This window comes from Humulus lupulus, chromosome X (assembly GCF_963169125.1).
Source record: "Humulus lupulus chromosome X, drHumLupu1.1, whole genome shotgun sequence".
Taxonomy (NCBI): domain Eukaryota; kingdom Viridiplantae; phylum Streptophyta; class Magnoliopsida; order Rosales; family Cannabaceae; genus Humulus; species Humulus lupulus.
This window is the reverse complement of record NC_084802.1, coordinates 171,023,881-171,045,706: the sequence shown is the minus strand read 5'-3', so window position 1 is coordinate 171,045,706 and position 21,826 is coordinate 171,023,881. Positions and strand designations below refer to the sequence as shown.

The 21,826-nt window shown below is 38.8% G+C and overlaps 1 protein-coding gene across 1 annotated transcript; it reads right to left on the bottom strand.

Annotated features, from left to right (window-relative positions):
- Positions 1-12,122: 12,122 nt before the first annotated feature.
- On the bottom strand, positions 12,123-16,231 carry LOC133807339 (uncharacterized protein At2g24330). The gene is made up of 6 exons (XM_062245598.1): positions 15,894-16,231; positions 15,378-15,662; positions 14,981-15,125; positions 13,948-14,057; positions 12,885-13,308; positions 12,123-12,753 (listed from the first exon to the last, which is right to left on the bottom strand). Exons 2-6 carry the CDS (start codon positions 15,654-15,656, stop codon positions 12,482-12,484), a joined length of 1,230 nt encoding a protein of 409 aa, XP_062101582.1. The 5' UTR covers positions 15,657-15,662; positions 15,894-16,231; the 3' UTR covers positions 12,123-12,481.
- Positions 16,232-21,826: the final 5,595 nt, after the last annotated feature.

The following is a 21,826-nucleotide window of genomic DNA, read 5'->3' as shown; positions in this document are numbered from 1 at the left end:
TATTATTTTTATTCATTTTCTTCTCTTATTTTGTATTGAGGTTTATTTTTTAGTAGTATTTTTTTAAATTATGTAATGAAAATGTGTTCTTTTTTCATCATTTAAATAAATTGATTGTATTAATGTAATAAGTGTGTTAGTATTCTTTTCTATTGAATCTCCTCATTTAAGTTTTACTTTACACATCATTAGAGTTTTTAAGAATAATTATATCTATAATTTATTGATTTCCAATGTAGTCATTATTATTTTTTTAATGGGAGAATGAGGCATTTTATTTCTTCCAAATTAGTAAACTATTTGTGAAGTTGTAAATAGTTTCATGAAATATTTAGAAAAATATTAGTTTACAACCAAGTTATCTTTTCAAAGACTATGAATTTATTAAACAAGGAAAAATGGTCAGAGAACCAAAGGAAGGGAAAAATACATCATCATAATAATAATAATAATAATAATAATAATATTAATGATAATAATAAAAAAAAACTTAAATTCAATAAGTAATTTATTCAATTCAATTTTCAAGCTCAAGAGAAACTAATTATTAATTATGACATATTTGTTTATATTATTATTTACTTTCTTCACGTACAAAAATTCAAAACGCAAATATTTTTTTTTACTTATTCATTTATTTGAAATTATTTTGAATCTTCTTGATAATTTTGCAAAATAGACAAAGGTGATTTGAGAGAGAATCAAAATGGAGGCTAGATTTTCATTATGTCGAAAGAGATAAAAATAAGAGTACAAGAACAACAAAATATATAGCCAAAATAATGAGAGGCTAAAAGACTAAACTATCCTTACATGTTAATAAAACTTATATTATTAATATCCCCCCTCAAACTCACAATGCATTGGCGGGAAGCATCGAGAGTTTGCTAACTAAGAAACGAAAACGAGAAATAGTATGAGCCTTCGTAAACAAGTCGGCAATCTGCATAGCGGAAGTGACAAATGGTAGAGTGATGGTCCCATTTTGATAGTGGTGACGAGTAAGATGACAATCTATCTCAATATGTTTTGTGCGCTCATGAAAAACGGAGTTGCGAGTAATCTGAATAGCACTAACATTGTTACAATGCATCGGAGTGGGATCTGAGAGAATAACACCCATATCAGCAAGTAACCAACGCAACCAAACAATTTCAGCGGTAGTGGAGGCCATGGCACGATATTCTGCTTCTGTAGACGATCGAGAGACAACAGTCTGTTTTTTACTCTTCCAAGAAATAAGAGAATCTCCAAAAAATATACAAAAACAAGTGGTAGATTTGCGATCAGTACAATCACCACCCCAATTTTCATATGAGTAGGCACGTAACTCTAAAGTAGACGTAGATGAAAAAGCTGACTCTGAAATTGAGTTCCTCGAAGATATCGAAGAATATGAAGCACAGCTGCCCAATGAACGGTAGTGGGAGATGCAACAAACTGACTGACAATGTGAACTGCATAAGCGATGTCTGGCCTGGTGATAGTAAGGTACACTAAGTTACCAACCAGAGTGCGATATAGAGAGGGATCTGACAAGGCAACACCATCAGATGAAGAATACCTAGCATTAAGCTCAAGAGGGGTATCAACAGTGCGAGCATCAGAGAGACGAGCCTGATCGAGAATATCAGCAATGTACTTAGATTGAGAAAGAAGATAGCCACGAGGAGAGTAAGCTACTTCTATCCCTAAAAAGTATCGTAGGGAACCCAAATCTTTCATCTCAAATTCACGAGTCAAGTGCGTTTTCAACTCCGTTATCCCATTCGCATCATCACCGGTGATAATCATATCATCAACATATAAAGAGAGTAAAGTGCGGCCAGAAGAAGTACACCTAACAAAGAGAGCTGAATCATGTGCACTGGGGTGGAAGCCGAGAGAAGTAATCACGATGGAGAATTTTTCAAACTAGGCTCGGGGAGCTTGTTTAAGCCCATAAAGAGCCTTCTTCAATCTGCAAAATTCTCCTGAATTATGAGGAACACCTGGTGGAGGAACCATGTAAACTTCTTCTTGAAGAGTCCCGTTCAAGAAGGCGTTTTTAACGTCCATTTGAGAAATGGACCACTGTCAAGCAGACGCAACAGCAATGAGAGTACGAATAGTGGTATGTTTGGAAACTGGAGCGAAAGTTTCCTCATAATCCATCCCATACTCCTGAGCAAAGCCTTTAGCAACCAAACGAGCTTTGTACCGCTCTACTGACCCATCAGACTTAGTCTTGATCTTGTAAACCCAACGGGAACCAATAGCACGCTTCCCCACAAGAAGAGGAACAATATCCCAAGTACCTGTCTTGTACAACTGTAACGCCCTGGATAACCAAGACCATTACACTGTGTGTTTAAAATAGTGCAAGACTTGCTAATCAAGTCATTTAAACAAAGTGTGAAATCAATGTCATCAACAGATTAGGAATAAAAGATTTTGGTCACAAACAGGCTATTTTCATTAAAAATGACAGTTTAGTACATGGAAACTCAAAACAGGATTTAGACGTCTTAGTTACAACAAATTCCAAGAGTTACAAATAATTCAAGCCACTCTAATGGCAAAATATATATTTTAGGTTTCCGTCCCTGTACAATTCCTCGACCGTGGCGGCCGAGCAGCTGACAATGTACACCTCGCCCCCAGAGCTCTCCAACTCATGGTTGATTCAGCCTACCCTTGCCTTTACCTGCACCACGTAGCACCCGTGAGCCGAGGCCCAGCAAGAAAGCATGATAACATAGCAAGATCAACATCATTTATCAAATATTTCACAGTGCACAACCAGGAATTCAGCATTTCATAACATTTATCCAATCAGTAATATCACACAACAGATTAATAGTTTTTCATCCAAACAGCCAACAAATCACGCTCATAACACAATATTCACGATCATAATCAAATGATATTCAAGGTCAGCGCCCTTAGTCGCACACTCTATTTAATACATTGTCTTCGGCTCTCTTGGGCCGCCCTCAGTGTAATACTCACTGACTCCGGCTAGCTTAACCGAGCTTAGTGATAGATAAGCTGCCTCAGCTACCAGTGGCCGAGCCACGCCCTGTGCGCAAATATTGATCCCGACACTCTTAGGCCGGTTATCGCATGTCCCATGGCATAATAATACCATCTCATGACATGATATACATGTGTAGGGAGCTCTTAGTTCCATCGTGTCCACATGGTTAATCACATTCACATAACAATGCATACAAATATAGGGAACACTTAGCCCCAACCTAGCCACATAATCAGGTGCAGCTTTCTTACCTTTGGCTTTCAAACGAGCTAGTTATAAGCGATGCTCCTTGAGCGCGATCCGATTCCTGAGCCCTAGCTTAGCACCTAGTCACAACCAAGATAAAGGATACCATTAACAATCTTAAATGAGCTTCTAAACCAAGTTCTAGTCCTCAGAACATTGAACTTCACCAAATATGGTAAAAGACTCAACCCCGAGCACCCTAGGTTAAATTCCCAAGCCTAAATTCTCAAAATCCCAAAATCTCTTAAGCGCCCCGGCATGGCCCCTGACAGAACCCTCCATGGGCACAAAAACAGGTAAGGGCCGCGGCATTGCTTGGACCATGCCACGGCCCGCCCTCCTTCCTCAGCATGCAACAACCTCGAAGGGCCGCGGCTCACTAAGAACCATGCCGCGGCCCGACCCTTCGAACCCAGAAAAATCCACCATTTTCAATCTCTAAACCTCACCTTAAGCCATCCCAAAGCCCCCAACTCAAAACCAATTAATAACAACATCATTAGAATAATTTAAACAACGCAATCCAACCAGAAATCCAGCCTAACACTCACCAAAATCCCAATTCCAATTTATGAGATTTCAAACCCACAAACTCAAAACCAGCCATGGTATTTCTAGAATTCGACCATTAAACTTTAAATTGAAACTTACCTTAGCTGCAATATCACCTCTCCACAAGTTTCCCTGACCTAGCTTCAAAGTTCCAGCCTCAAATTCCACCCTAAATGCCAAAACCACAAATATTCAAAACTCAGCCATTTTTCTTAAAGTTCCTAACCACAGAACAAAAAATCAATGCTTACCTTGGCTCTAATTCAGTCCTTGATTGGTTCTTGAGCTAATCCTCTAGCTTATCCCCTTCAATTCCCAGAAATTAGCTGGTTTCCCTTTACAAAATCAGAGTTTTTCTTCCTTAAGAGGGAGAGGAAAGAGAGAGAAGGGAGAGTAGGCTGAGAGGTCGGTTTACATTTTCTATCTAGTATTTTCTAAGTCTTTCCAAGTATATCCTTAGGTTGTTAGACTAATCCCAAGGCTTGGGGTACCGGAAACGTTCCGGAGGGCAAAATAGTAAAATTCCCTAGTACTCCCGCCAAAACATTCTAACCTCAAATATATCTCCATATATTTATTTTCATCACCCGATATTCCAAGTCACTACACGATACCTAAAGTACCCCTGACTTGCCCAAAGTCAAGCATTAAGCCCCGTTGTGACTTTCCTGCTATCTAGCTCCCTAGGATCGCCCCAAGTCACCGGCTGCATATTTATCCACATAATAATGTGGTTCTCACATATTTCACATATATATATCTACCTATCCACATAATAATGTGGTCTCAACAATTTATCACACACAATTACGTTTATGTCCTAACGGGCCAAAATTACGATTAAGCCCTTACCAGTCGAACAGGGCCCGCATGCTTACCCAATAATCATAAACATGCATTCTCACACTATTGATTCACATAACCTCCAATTATGCCCTCCCGACACACTAATCAAGGTCCTTAAGCCTTATTAGTAATTTTGGGTCGTTACAACAACGCAGAGAGTTCTTCAACCATTGCCTGTTGCCAAAGAGGGTCAAGAATAACCTCTTTATAGGAAGAGGGCTCAGAGAGTTGGTGAATATAAGTCAAAAAAGAAGAGAAATAATTAGAATAAGTGGAGTAGACAAAATCAGGTAACTGTGTGGACTTATGAATTCTTTGAGGGTGGCGAGGAGGAGGAGCAGGATCCACAATCTCAGAAGCATATTGGGCAGTAGTAGGGACAGAAGGGACTTCGACAGGCTGAGAATCGACATCTGCAGAGTTAAGATTATCAACAGTACAAGAATCAAATGGATCAATACGAGTGAGATCAGATTTGTGTAGATTGGGGGTGTCCGATGGAATAGAGTAGAAAGGTATATGCTCAAGAAACACAACATGATGAGAAACATAGAGTTTTTGACTAAAAGGATCATAACATCGATATCCTTTTTGACATTCACCATAACCAAGAAATACACAAAGAGCAGAACGAGAAGTAAGCTTACTACGTTCAACATGAGGACGAAGAACAAAACATGTGGAACCAAAGACTCTCAATGAAGAATAATCAGGAGCGTGACCATAAAGTTTTTCAAAGGGAGACAGACCTGAAGTGACAGATGACGGAATTCTATTGATTGAATGAACTGCAGTCAGAATGGCTTCCCCCTAGAACTCACTAGGAACATAAGCAGATAATAAGAGAGAACGAGCAGTTTCAACAATGTGTCTGTGTTTTCTTTCGGCAACCCCATTTTGCTTTGGTGTATCGGTACAAGAGGTTTGATGTAAGGTACCATCTAAAGCAAGCAATTCAGAGAAACAATTGGAGGTATATTCACCATCCATATCACATCAAAAACATTTGATAACAACATTATGTTGAGTTTTAACAAAAGCACGAAACATATAATAAATCGCGAGGAAATCAGAACGATGTTTCATAAGATAGACCCAACAAAAATGAGTATAATCATCAATAAAAGAGACATAGTAACGTGATCCACCTTTTGTTAGAACGGGTGATGGCCCCCACACATCAGAGTGAATCAAATCAAAAGGTGCAAGAGAAACAGATACACTCTTATAAAAAGGTAAAGCAGAAAGTTTTGCCAATTTGCAACCACAACAATCTGAAATATCATGGGTTTGTAACTTTCCTAATGCTTCTGTGGAAGCTAAGTACTTTAAACATGAACCAGATACATGTCCAAGAAGAGAATTCCATAAATAAAAACTAGACGAAGACGAACTTAAATGAAATGAAGACAAATCGACACTAGAAGCTGCAACATTAGGAACTCTCAGCTCATCTAAAATGTAAAGCCCCTTGCCTACGGCCTGTCCCAATTAGCTTCTTGGAATGAGGATCCTGCACATAACAACAAGAATTAGAGAAAATAACTGAGAAACCAGAGTCACATAATTGACCAACAGAGACAAGATTCAAAGTAAGATTTGGAATATGATATACATCAGAGAATGACATTTTTGGAGTGCAAATCAAGCCAATCCCTGCTAATGGCATGGGAGTGCCATCAGCGGTCCTGACAGATACAGAGGGTTCTGATTTAATGGACAAGAAGGAATTGGAATCAGGTGACATATGATGTGAAGCTCCAGAATCAAGGACCCATATAGAGGAAGATATACCTGGTGTACTACTAGAAGGCAAACCTATGTGTGAGGAGGCTGACATGGCGTGTGGCTGCGAGGCAATGAACTTCTGGAACTACTCTGTGAGTGTAGCAATCGAGGTACTAGGAGTGCTTCCAAAATCTGCAGGTGGAACAATAGCTGCCATGTTCGAAGACATAGAGGGAAGAGGTCGATGAGGTTTGTTGCTAGATTTCCAATGAGGAGACTGATTCGGTGATTGTGCCCTATTCAACAGTTTGGGACATTGAGCCTTCCAGTGTCCCTTTTGCTTGCAAAAACTGCATTCGTCGTAGCCAACCTTGGCTTGAGTCTTGTGTTGATTGTTGGAGGCTGGCCGATGACGAACTGCAAAGATAGAGGGATTCAGAGATGGAAAAATCCCCTTTTCCGCCCCCCCTTTATCAACACGAGACTTCAAGAAAATCTCTTCTGCTAACAACTCATTAACCACCGAATCAACTGACGGAAGAGGGCTGCGATGCAGGATTGTTCCGCGAAGACCTTCAAACTCATCTCGCAGAGCCATCAAAAACTGAACCAGGCGTTGTGCGTCTCTCCGAGCAATGTAAGGGGCAAATGCCCGTAACTCCGCTGATTCAGTCAAAGCAAGCTGATCCCACAGATTAGACATAGCAGAATAAAATTCCTGAACGTTCATGCTATTCTGTTGAAGGGCCCGAATGTCAATCTCCAACTGATACTGCTTTGCGAAATTAGGCTGTGTATACAGCCTTTCCAAGTGCTCCCAAACTTCCTTCGCCGTCTCATATTTCGCCAATTGGATACCGATTGATTGTTGAATCGAGTTTGTAACGACCCAAATTTGCTAATAGGGCTTAGGGCCTTGATTAGCGTGCCTGGAGGGCAATAAATGAATTAATATGCTAATATGTGAATTTATGTGAACATATGATAAAGATGCATGTTTAGTTGAGTTAAATGTGCATGTGGGCCCCGTTTGGATAGTAGGGGTATAACTGTGATAAATGCGATATGTATGTGATTTATCTATGTAGCACGGCCCGAGACAGTCCTGGGGAGCGGTTAGCCAGAAAGTCACAACGGGGTTGAGAATCCGACTCAGGGCAAGTCGAGGGGTAATTTGGGCATTAGTTAATGTATTGGGTTATCAGGGTATGGAAATAAATATTTGGAGATATATTGGAGGATATAATGTCTAGGAGGGAATATTGGGGAAATTTACCGTTTTGCCCTCGGGGACGTTTTGGTACCCCGAGCCTTGAGGTAACCTTAAAGCTTAAGTTAAATAAAACAAAGTTTAGGAAGCTAGTGGAGACTTAGAAACCGACATTCACCTTTCCTTCCCAGCTGAAGATAGTTTCTCATCTCTCTCTCTTTCACTCTCTAAGACAAACTCAAGGGAATTAAGCTTTGGGTGGCCATTAGCCAAGAACTAAGGATTTAAGCTGAGCTTGGGATTTAGAGAATCTGCACAGAAGTATAATTCATCAAGGTAAGTTCTTAATATGTTGATTTGAGCCAATTTTGCAGCTGGTATAAGGTTGTATATTGAAGTTGCATGTGGGCTAAGTTTGAATTGGGATTTGATTGTTAGGCTGAGTTTTGGGGGCTGGTTCTTGATAGGTTTTGATGTTAAAACTGGGCTAGAACCTTTGTGATAATTATCTAGGATTGCTAGTTTGGTTTTGGGTGAATTGGTTTGAAGAAAATGCAAGAAAAGGATGAAGATTTCTGGGTTGGAGGCTAGGGCCGCGGCCCTAGGAGGGGCATGCCTCGGCCCGTGTGTGCGCGCGGCCATGGGAGGTTGAGAAGCTTGAGGTGCGCCACCGCGCTTGGTGATGCGCGCCGCGGCCCGTGCATGCTTCAGTGAAGTGCTAGCCTCTGTTTCGAGGCTAGCCGTGGCACTTGTGGGTAGGGTCGCGAATCTTAGTGCCAGTTTGAGTTTTTAAGTGTGTCTAGGCTTGGGAACTCAGTAGTTAAGGCTCGGGATGGATTTTATCACCCAGATTGATAGAATTCAAGGTCCCGGAGGTTAGAGTCATGATTCAAAGTTACTTAATGGACTAGAACTTGATGGATGAGTATTGTTGATATGTTGTGACTAGGGTTCGGCAAGGCTCAAGTTAAGGGACTGTGCTCGAGATATCGGTGCTCGGGAAGCTCGGGACGCAGGTAAGAAAACCCTTGTTCCCATAGAGCTTGTATGCAGGGTTGAGCCCAATATGTTTGAATTGCAGGGCGTAGCCCTTTGATTGAATTGTTAGTGTTCAGTATATGTTTATTATGCTATGAGTGCAATTATGTGAATGATCGGCAAGAGCCGAGAACAGTGTAGGCCGAGGTCGGCAGTGGCCGGGAACGGCGTTGGGCACGTTGAGTGCAAGGTCGAGTACGACAAGGGGCCGGGAGCAGTATTGAGCACGTGGAGTGCGAGCTGCCAGGGCAGGACCCTAAAGGATACCAGGGACATCCTCACGGTGTGGACCGCAAACCCAGGGCCTGGTAAAGCGCCTGGGTCGGCTTGGCCGTATGTGTTTAGCCTATTGATGGCCTGTTTATATGCTATGTGTTGATTTTTGCATATGTTATCTATTTGTGGGTTTTCTTGCTGGGCTTCGGCTTACGGATGCTCTGTGGTGTAGGTAAGGGCAAGGTGAATGTCAACCAACCTTGAGTGTAGCAAGCATGAGGCGGCGTGTACATGTTTGGTCTGCCTGGCTATCACAGCCAGTGGGTTTTGGGAGATGGTTGTAATAAAACCTAGATTTTGTCGTTTAGCTGACTTGGTTGTATTTATATGTTGTAAATATTTCTAAACAGTATTTTGGGATCCCAAGTGTTAAACTTTTATGATTTTCAATGGAAAAGAGTTATTTCTAAAGTTTTTACTCTGATTATGGCTTAAGTACACTTTTGCTTTAAAAACCTCGATTAGCGAGTGATTGCACATTTTAAACTCACTTAGTAACGGCTCTAAGGTAGTAGGGCGTTATAGAATTGTTGATCCAAGTGATGATTTTCGAATTGTTGGCATCCCAAAGATCCAATTGTTCTGCAAAGCTCTCATCCTTATCGTCCTTCGGTTTCGTGGAAGTTCCAGAAACATAACTTCACATACATTTCCCTTTCAAAAATTTTTTCATAACATAATGCCAATACGAATAATTCTGCCCATTCAATTGCACATTGATGGACTGAAGCGAATCATCTTTTGCGCCAGCCATGACGAACAATCGAAATCCAAATAGACAGAACAAAGTGCAAAATCCCCAAGATTGGTGCGAAAACCTCAAAATCAAAGCCAAAGACAGAGCCAAATTCCTAAAAAAAAAAAAAAAAACGGGGCGTTGCCCCGAATCCCACGAGGGTAACCAAATCGAGGGTACTCAAGAACATTACTTTGATACCATGATAATTTTGCAAAATAGACAAAGGAGATTTGAGAGAGAATCAAAATAGACCCTAGGTTTTCATTATGTCGAAAGAGATAAAAATAAGAGTACATGAACAACAAAATATATAGCCAAAATAATGAGAGGCTAAAAGACTAAACTACCCTTATATATTAATAAAACTTATATTATTAACACTTCTGGCAAAGAGCAAAACACAAAAAAAAAAGTAACACTGTCAGCAGGTTGCTCGTGTCTTAGGCACGAGCCATACACTAGTATAAATATATATATATAGAAATTTTCAATGAATACATGATAGATTGTAATAGGTTACATTTTTAGCGACTGCTATAACATGTAGCAATAGATTAACATTCAAAATGTTTTTATTTTAATAATTAAATTAATTATTTATTAATATAATAATTATGTAATTAATAATTAATTACTTTCTTTTATTAATTTTTTTCTTTTGCAAGTAAGAACTTCAACTATTTTATATTTTATTCTTATTTAAATTTTAATATTTAACTTTAAATAATTATCTCTTACACCATGTGTAGAATTATTAGCAGTTTTACCTCCCAAATTTTGACCACTACCAAATTGTATTTTTTTATTAAAACTAATTTAGATTTTTTCTTAAGAAAACCAAATTTTTTTTTTCTTAAAAGTAATAATTATATTCTTAAAAATTAATTTTTTACAAAAAAATTAAGAAAATAAACAACACTAAAAGTTTAAAATCTAATTAACAACAAATAAATTTTTTTTTTACTTTTTCTTTTCTTTTACAATATAAAATAAATATATCTTAAAATAAAAGTGAAAAATAAATCATAAACACAAAGTTTATTCCCCTTCGTCCTCTTTCTCTTAATTAATTTTTTTTATTTAAGATCTTCGTCATCAGTCCTCCTCTTTAATAATAGGTTTTTTCTTTGTTTTAGTATTTATTTTAAAATTTCATTCTAAAATAGATTTATTTTATATTGTAAAAATAAAAAAGGGTTTTTTTTATTAATTAAATTTTAATTTTTAAGGATTTCATTATTATTTTTAGAAAAAAATTAACTTTTTTTAATAAAATTGGTATTATTTAGTGGCGGTCAAAGTTTTGGGGATAAAATTGCTAATTATTCTACACATGGTAGTGACACATTAACAAACAAAATGCCACATCATCAATCTGTTAGCTACTTAGGACGAAATCTGACAAAAGTCTCATATTTCAGTAACGTGCATAATTCGGGAGAATTTTTAACATCGCGAATCATTCGTATGACATCATCATATAGTGATCATGGTTCTGGGGACAAAAATATTATTTATTCTTATTATTTTTAATGATGAAATGGGTGACATGCATAAAATAATAATTTTCTCTAATTTAAATTAATAAAAACAAATATTTTTTAACTAAAAACAAAAGAACTAACAAAGTTTTTTTTAATGAATAAAATAAACAAAAGCAACAGCGTGAACAATAAAGAAAAAAGGAGATCTGGATAGATATGGGAATCCTTACTTTTTTAATTAATTACAAATTATAATTAAATTTATTTTTAAAATAAAATTAATCTTAATTAGTATTTTATAAAGAAACAAAATATTTTAAATAAATAATATAGTATCAAATTACAACTTACTTATTAAATATTTTTAGTTAATTACTAAAATAATCACATCGATAGATATATATTTGATGTAATCATTAAGTACTAAGTACTGACCCATATATATCTAACTTGTTAAAAATAGAGTAATACCTGTCATTACACGTTAACAAACCATATCTTATGAGATGAGCTCTTCACAACTGTACTAAGAAAGAATCTTTAAGCAAATCCCTTTATGTGAAAGCTCTACTTAGCTTCCCCTTTATAATTTTTTTTTTAAAAAAAAAAAGCACCAGTCAGCTTGCTTGCCAAATTTTGATCATTGATAAAAGGTTAAACAAAAAACTGTTGGTTTTTAATTAGTTAAATGCAAACCCATGGTTAAATTGACAAAATACTGTTTTAAACTCCTGTATCTTTTTAAACAAAATTTACTTGTATAATGTTTTAACTGTTATTACTATTTTATATTTAAAAATAAACATATAATAAATTAATTTTAATAATATTAATTATTATAAAATAAAGGCAAAATCAATTTTGACATGTTTTTGTAAAATAAAAGAATTATTATTGAAATTTAAAATAAAATAAGTATGATATTTAGCTAAAATGCATAAAACCAAAACAACATTTGTCATCTAAATTTTTTTAACTTACAAATAGAAAAACATTACTAAATAAGATGAAACGTCACTGGTACAAAATTTTCCAAAAATTTAAACACTAGAGAAGTACCTGGTGCAGAAGATAATAATTAGAATGAAATACTCAACCAATGTACAGGAATGTAACAACCTATTTTACGTTGTTACCTACGTATAAATCATATAAGAAAAGTAAAGCACATAAGGTTTCTCACACGGACTCTCAACGTTTTCTTGGACACCAACCAAAGCATGAAGCAAACCCATATAAATACCTCGACAAAACTAAAATATCCCGTACTTACATGCCAAGGTGAACAGCACAACATCTTAATCCAACTTTGAGCCTCAAACTTTAGTTTGCTTGCTTGCTTCTCAACTGGCTAAATCCTCTGTTGTCTCGGTCAATTCCTCAATTTTGTTCTCTGGAATGGCTCTAATAATGGAACTGTCACCTGTGACCACACTCTCACTTGCAGGAACACTAGCAGTCTTCAACACCTCACTACTTCCCGCGCCTCTGATGGATCCCAAATTAGGGGTACTAGAACCAGAAACACGCTCTTCGGATTGGTGTGGCCTGTTTAGGGCCTGACAATGTGGGCAATAATATGTGATGAATGGGAAATCTTCCTTCCTAGCAAGTCCTGTGCGAAGACAAAACTCACTCCAATTAACCGATAGTTAAAATCAAACTAGTAGTGGGTTGCAACAGTGCATTTGTCTGCAGATGCACATCAGTCAAATGGGCATATATATCATTAAACGAAAATCTCACCATTGTGCATGTGGCAGTTGCCACAAATGAGTGCATACGACTGTGTTGGATCTTCACCAACAAGTAATGCTGCAATTCGAGCAATCCATCCTCCATCCTGAGCAGGGGAACCTTGAGGATTGTAATGACTAACAACCAACGGGCTCTGCTCAGAAGTCTGGGGATCCTCACTCTCCAGAGATTGAGGTGTACCTTCACCAGAATGAAGCAAGGGACTGCTCCCAGCACTACCCGAATGAGTGTGAGGTTGTTTCCTGTTCCGAAGTCCACCAGACTGAACAAGTTCTACATCTTTGCTCTTTCCAATTGGAGCTTGAACATTAGGTTCATCTCCCAAAAACATTTTCAGACCTGAATCTGCACCCAACTTCGATGCTAAAACAGTTGCCGCCGCTGCTTTTGCTGCTGGGTCAGGGTCATATCTCTGCATCAAAGAGATTGCCTTCATTATCACATGCAAATGATAGACCTTCCGGCATAACATTATCAAATGACAAATATGCTATGTGAGAAATGCATATGGACTACGCAAAAGAATTAAAAAGAAAACCTGTTTCATCTGGCAAATATATATGTATATATATATATATTTAAAAAAGCAATTTGATTTCATAGCATACTTTGAAGTTTAACAATTATTTGCAGGCTCCACAACGGTCAACCCAATTTAGGAACAGAAAACATTGCTTAAACGCAAGATAGCAAAATCTTATTTGTTACATTTAAAAGACACTTATTATAAAAAAGTAAAAAAAATTATTGATCTTTGAAAAAATAAAACAAATGAACTAAAATTAACAACTTTTAAGAAGCGAACTTAGAACTTTAATAAATTCAGAAACAATAGAAGCAATATGTCCCAGAATAACCCAAAAGCTTCCTCCAATTCCGTTAAGTAAACTTATCTGCAACTCAACTAAATAAATCGTATCAAAATATACAAATAAATAAAATAATGACTAATGCCTCAGTTTTCACCACAATGGAACATTGGCAAATCAACAAAATGCTAAACTCAAGCAAATGCAATCAAACAATCATTACATGCTTTTTTAATCATCACCTGAATTAGTTGTTGAGTAGTGTAATAATTCGTTCTTTCTTTAAGCTCATCAATTTTTGCCTGCCTTTCTGCCCTGAGTTTTTCCAAAGTCTTTTGGTCCTTGCGATCACCTGAAACATCAAGTAGTACCACAAAATATCACTATACAATTTATTGGTATACTAATATAGTAAAACATCAACAACAGGAAACAGGATGAAAGATGAACACACACACACACACCAAATTATTAAACAGAACAGGTTAGAAGACGGATTGGCATAATGCACACTCTATTAAGCTACATTATTATCAAACTTGAAAAAATATGTACTTATCCGTGTATAGAATTCACAAATTCCAAAGTTTAAGCTGCTAAGATATAAATGATATTGGTTTTATAATCAAACACTCTCTTTAGACTCTACTCTAGCACATGGACATAGATAGCACAGACAAAAGAAAGCATCAAAATATGAAGATCCAAGCCAAATTTGTCATACAACGTGCTAAGGAACTTAGCTAAAATGCCCTTGAGCCGCATCTAGTAGCCTTTATAGCTTATCATGCTGTCAAAAAGTTATTACAAGCGCTAGCATTTCAGCCATTTTATCTTAACATACTAGCATTTTTTAGCTAACAGATAGAGACCTAATCAAGCAAGTTAAAACAACAACAGCCAAAACTGTATATGAGCATTTAAGACATTAACCATTGCAAACAGTAAGAAAGGAAATTTTATATTGAATTGAAATTCCTTGCCAAAACTTTATGGGAAAAAGGACGTGGGATGGTTGCAATGTACTTGTTTTCTTTCTATTTATCTCAAAAAATCTTTGGCAACATTCTCACCATAACACGATATACAAATTAACTTCTGAAAGTAAGACTGAGAATAAATCCACTAACCTATGGAACCTAGGTAAAATAATATCCCAAAAACCCTAAAACTCAAATGTAATCAACCTGAAAATAACAAACCAGGGGCTGAACCATCCATATATGCGGAAATGACATACTGAAGAAAACATTTAGCTATTATTTGGAAACTTACACATCTTTGTAAATCTTACAAATGCCGAATAAGTAAGAGAAGAGATAGCAGGCAAAAGAAACATAGGCAAAACTCGAAATGCTCTCATTTTCCAATTCATATCCGCTGTTCGCGTTGTTACAATAGCATAACCAACTGCAATAGCCTGAGAATTGAAACATTTCATTTGCTTATTGGTAAGAACAAAAAGAAAAAGTGTGAATAAACAAAGTTAACAAACAAACCATCATATCGATAGAATGCAGAGACATTCACTCACAACACTACAGAAAACTGAGTAAACAAGGCAATTACATTAAGATGTTTGGTATAATCAAGATACATAGATTTGGCATCATCGTAATAAAACGTTTCTCGACAGAGAGAGAAGAAAGAAAGAAAGAAAGAAAAGGGGTACCTCAAAAATGACAGAAAATATAATAAGGTGTCTAATCATACGCCTCCATGTTTGGGACCTCCTCTTCATTCTAGCAAGAACAGTGGCCTCTTCTTTAGAAATATACTGAAGGCGCTTCTCAAAATCATCGCCGTGTATTCTAAAGATTCCGTTCCAAATTCTGGAAAAGATTCCCTTACGCTTCTTCTTCATCCCAATCTCACTCGTGGTTGTTGTTGCTGTTGGAGTCGTTCCGGATTCTATCTTCTCTCCTTCTCCAACGCCTTTATCTTCTGCCATCTCTACCTTTTCTCGACCAAAATTCAACATATAATAAATATTTATACATAAATCCCAATCGATAATCATTTCATCTAATTAAACAAGTAATAAACCCAAATATAATCCCATTAAAAAAAAATCCAGGTATTGAAAAAATAACAGATCCAAACGTTATCTGTACGAAATGCATACATAATAATAATAATAATAATAATAATAATAATAATAATAAGAAGAATAATAAGGAGCAATTACCTTAAGAATGAAGTTATAATCGATCTGAGAAAAGCAAAGAATTAGTTGAATATGGATTGTTCCTCCTGTTGTATCGGATCTCAAAGAGAGAGAGAGAGAGTAATGATGAGAATAGAAAAATGAGAGCGTAGGAGCAACGTAACGCAATAAAAGGTTTAAGTTGTTCTGGGTTTTGATGATGAAAATGGAAAACTGGTTTTGATTTTGATTTTGATTTGATTTGATTTTGATTTATAAATGAAATGAATTGATTTTTGGGGGTTTTCGGTTGTCTCAACTCAAACTCAACACAGCGCGACGCCTTCGAATATATTTTTTTAAATTAAAAAAAAAAACTGAAACAAAAAACAAGACATAACTAAACCTGTTTCTCCTCCTATTTACTTCCTCTTCTGACTTACCCCTTTCGGCCTTTACTTTACATACATATGTTGTCCAATAGTTAATGTAAAAATAATATTTACTTTTTTCACACAATATTTTTTTCTTTCGAGTAGTTAGCGTCAAAACTTCTTTTTTTTACTTTTGCCCCACTTAATCTCCTTTTTTTTAACCAAAACCTCTTAATTCCCAATTCTAGTAACCGTCAACGTGAAGCAACGTAACCATCTAAAATCAATGTCACGTTATAATTAATTAATTATTTTAATTAATTTTAAAATAAAAAATAATTAAAAAATATATTTGTTTATCCAAAAACGAACTACCTGATGACGTGACATGATTGGTTTACATGTGCACATGACAGTTTTAAGTAAGTGTAACCTGCTCGATCATCGGCCATAAGTTCATTGGCTTGTCAAGGCATCATAATTATGAGCGACCAACCTGGTCGCATAGATTCATTTATTTCCTTCAAATATGCAATATTGTTATTATGTATTAATTATAATTTCATTATTCTTTAGATACACACGTATTAAGTGTAATTAAGGCCTTTTGGCCCATGTAAACACTCATTGAGCCTATAAATAAGGAAGAAAGGGCTCAAGAGGGGGACTTTTGGCTTTAGAACGCTTGAGCTTAGAGATTCAAAGAGAGAAAGAGAGCGTTGTTATCCATCACAATTGTATTTATCTGATAGCTAGTGAAACTCATGAACCCCAGTTCATTGATCACTGTTCTTGGAATTTTACATCAATAAGAACACTAAGTGGACATAGGTCATTACCATTTGATCGGGGCCGAACCACTATAAATTGTTTGTGTCATTTATCTTTTCGTCTGGATTTCATCTCATTTTCATCTTATTTTCTATCGTTTATCTGACTACGTGTCGTTGACCAATTCGAGAGTCAACATTTTGGTGCTTTCATTTAGAGCTGAACTCAAGACTTCCAACAAGATCAAATGGCGAAAACATCCAGAAAGATGGGACAAGCCTCTGGTGCTGCACCAACCCAGCCTCTTCCACCAAACGTGGCTGAGGAAGCCACAAGTGGAGTTTGAAGAGGAGGAAATGGATTCTGAGACCTTGAGGACAACATTGATTGTGTTATAGGAGGAGTTAGCCAATCTGAAGGCTAATAAAGAGAATGTGGCTGAAACAATGACGTTGCAGCAGAGGGAAATTGACTGGCAACATCAAGAGTTGAATGAGCGGCAGGCCGACATGGACCGCCGGCAGAGAGGCGCCACTGTCGCCCTGGAGGCAGTCATTCAGTTGGCCCGGGGAAATCCTGCGCCAACCTCTCAACCAGACCAGCCACCAAGTGTACCACCACAACAAGGTCCACACCCAAGTCATCCACAACATCTTCACACTCCACCTCAGCCGACAAGCCCTCAGAGGCCAGAGCAACCTCCTGCTGCTCAACAGGATATTCCGTTTCATGATCCTGAGCATCAACCACCTTCTCGTGCTGGCTGAGATAATCCCCAGCATCAAATGCAGAATAGGGCCGGGCAGCCTCCCCGAAGCCCTAGACGCCAAACTGCTGAGGAGCCAGATCCACCGAATAGGGGACAGCGTCCTTCTGCTAGCAGAAGACAAGTTGAGTCAGGCTCTGAGGTCAGGGGGCCCCCATGACATAATAATGCCCGGGGACCCACCGACCAACGCAGGCCTCCCCTTGGCGCTTGGGACATGCCAGCAAGATGAGGTGATAATGCGATTAGTAGGTCATACCATAGCCGGTCACATTTTAGGGATGGCCATGACTACAATGAAGCTGATTCCGGCAGAGGAAATACTAGTCGAAGACAAGGAAAGAGGGGTGGAGAATGGAATCCCCCACCAAGGGAAAATAGGCCAACGAGCCAGAATGCTGGGGGGCAGCCTAGGCAACCCAACGTATTTGATCGACTGGGTGCTAGCGAGCAAAGGCGTAGAGATGATGACATGAGGGACGTGCTCAAGGATAGGCGAGAAAGACACGACGAGTATGCCCTCCAGCACCGGTCGCCCCAATAGTACCAGACGTTGTACAGGCCCAAATCGATGCGTTGAATCAGGCCGTCCAGCAGTTAGTGGGGAGCCGAACACCCCACATTGAATATGATCGGAGAAGAGGCACTCCGTTCATACAAAGAATAGCGGCGGCCGAAACCCCAAGCAAATTTAAGATGCCGATCTTGCCCAACTTCGATGGATATGGGGAACCAGTATCTCATGTGAATAAATTTGAGATACAAATGGATATCCAGAAGGTGTCGGATGACGATCGTTGCAGAATCTTTCCGGCCACCTTATCTGATACTGCTCAGGAGTGGTTTTTCAAATTCCCCCTGCTAGCATAGTGTCATGAGAAATGTTCGTGAAAGAGTTCTACAGGCAGTTTTATGTTGGTCGAGTACATTCGACCAAAGCCAACCAACTGGCTCCAGAAGGAGGGAGAATCCTTGAAGGAATATGTCCAGCGTTTTATGCGAGCTGCAGCTGGAGCTAAAATAGTTGGAGATGAGGGGAAAATGATGGCACTTACTGCTGGAGTGCAGCGCCACTCACCCCTCTGGAACAGTTTGAGGAAGAATGGAGTGAAGAGTACCCAAGAATTTTTGGACCGAGCAGACCGGTACATCAAGCTCGAAAAGGTGATTGCTAACGAAGGGAAGGTGCCCGCAGATCACAAGGGGCCAAAGGAAGATCCTACCAAAGCTGCCAATGGGTCGGAGAAACCCAATGGCAACGACAAAAATAACGGGAAAAACAGAGGAAAAAGGGTGAACCACGAGTCGTCAACGTCTGAGAATAAATGCCCTAAAAGTAATAGGTACGAGCCAAGGTTCACCAATTACACGGCCCCAGTCGAAAGCAGAGCAGAAGTGTACCAGGAGACCAACACCACTGTTCCTTACAAGCGACCAGCGCCAATAAGGAAAGATATCTCCAAAAGAGATACAACTAAGTTTTGTCGTTTTCACAACGACTATGGTCATGACACTAATGAGTGCAACCAGCTGAAAGATGAAATTGAGTTCCTTATCAGACAAGGACACCTGAGGAGATATGTACGAGCCACTGGAGGTTCTTAGTGAGAGGTTCAAGAAGGCAACGAGCAGGCACTTGTACGCCAACGCTCGCCCCCTTTACAGCCAGCCCCAGTGGCAGGTACATTGCTAACCATCTGTGGCGGCCCACACCTAGCAGGAGATAGTGGGAAGGCAAGGGAGCAATATGCCTGAACCTTACCCCACGACCAGGACATTGAAATGCTAAACGTAGAGGAGCGAACTCCCAAGAAGAAGAAATGATAACCTTCTCTAAGCTTGATGCACAGCATGTCCGGTTTCCCCATTCACACCCCTTGGTCGTGGACGTCCAGATTGCCAATATGATGGTTAAACGGGTGTTAGTGGACACAGGGAGCTCGGTAAACATTCTGTACAAGTCTTCACTAGAAATGATGAAGTTGTTAGTAAAGGATTTGGAACCATGCAACCAAACCATTTATGGTTTTTCTGGCGAAGGGCTCGCTCCAACGGGGTTGATCAGGCTTCTAGTCATGGCAGGAGCTGCACCTGCAAATAGGACATTACTCACTACTTTTATAGTAGTTGATTGTCCTTCTGCATATAACGCTGTGATTGGAAGGCCTATTCTAGTCAACCTGCGAGCCGTAACCTCGGTCTGGCACCTAGCCATGAAGTTTCCAACCGACGCATGGATAGGATGCGTGTTGGGAAACCAGCGAGAAGTGAGGGAATGCTACAATTCCTCGATTACTAAGGCGAAAAGGGGTGGATCGAGGGAAGGAGTCGAAAAAGGGTTGCAATTGGCCAACGAGATACAAGCCCAATCAGGTGAGCACGTCACCAAATAAGGTGTTGCCCAAAGTGAGGATAGGGATTTTGATCCTCGCTTGAGGGATTTTGAGGAAGATGTAGGACCAGTCAAGGACCTCGAGGAGGTCCAACTCGATGAAGCAGATCCGACCAGGGTTGTGAAAGTCGGTAAAAACTTAGAGACAACAACAAAACAAAAACTGGTGGAATTTTTGAAGAAGAACTAGGAGGTGTTTGCCTGGTCGCATAAAGATATGGTTGGGATTGACCCATCAATTATCAGCCTTGTCTTGAACGTAGATAAAAGTTTTCCACCAGTACAATAGAAAAGGAGGCTGCTCGACAAAGATAGATCAAAAGCATTAAAAGAAGAAGTCGAGAAGCTAAAGGACAACAGATTCATCAGGGTAGCGTTTTATCCATCTTGGGTCTCTAATCCCGTGCTGGTTCCTAAGCCGAATGGCAAGTGGAGAACATGCGTGGATTTCACAGACCTTAATAAAGCGTGCCTGAATGATTGTTTCCCACTCCCAAGGATCGACTAGTTGGTCGGTGCTACTTCAGAGCACGAGATCCTATCATTCATGGATGCATACTCTGGATACAATCAAATTAATATGCACCCACCTGATGAGGATCATACTAGCTTTCAGACCGATACAGGGCTTTACTGTTACAAAGTAATGCATTTCGGTTTGAAAAACGCTGGTGCGACTTACCAACGATTAGTCAATCACATGTTCAAAGAGCTGATCGGTATAAACATGGAGATATATGTTGATGACATGCTGGTTAAGTCGAAGAAGGCAGAAGAACACATCAGGGACCTGCAAGAGTGCTTCAATGTCTTAAATAAATATCCGATGAAGCTGAATCCCCTTAAGTGTTCCTTTGAAGTTGGATCAGGGAAATTTTTGGGATTTATAGTGAACTCACAAGGTATCGAAGCTAATCCCGAAAAGATCAAGCCTGATCGAGATGAAGTCGCCAACAAAAATAAAAGATGTTCAAAGTTTAACCGGAAGGATTGCCGCTTTAAGTAGATTTATCTCCAAATCAACAGACAAGTGTGTTCCATTTTTTAATATAATTAGGGGCAATAAGAAATTCGAATGGACATAAGAGTGCGAGTAGGCTTTCCAGGCTCTGAAGTCTCATATGTCGCAACCACCGATTTTTTCCAAGCCGGTCGAAAAGGAAACTTTGTTTATCTATTTGGCAGTCACAGAGTATGTTGCTAGTGCTGTCCTGATCAGAGAGGAGGAGCATGTGCAAAAAGTTGTCTACTATATAAGCAAGAGGCTAGTTGGAGCAGAGTTGCGGTATCCACCCATTGAAAAATTAGCTAATTGCTTAACTTTGGCCTCTAGAAAGCTGCGGCCATACTTCCAAGCTCACCCCATTGTAGTACTCACCGACCAGCCACTATGGCAAGTCCTATAGAAACCAGAAGTCGCCGGTTGATTGTTAAAATGGGCAGTTGAACTTGGACAGTTCGATATTTCTTACTTGCCACGAGCAGCTTTGAAGGGACAGGCTCTAGTAGACTTTGTCGCAGAATTGACTGGGCTCCAGGATATCGAGCCATTAGAAGAGCCTGAACTCTAAAGCCAAACTCCTTCCTGGAAGTTGTTCGTAGATGGCTCTTCCAACGAACATAATGCTGGGGCAGGTTTGATCTTAGTCACGCCTGAAGGACATAGATTCCA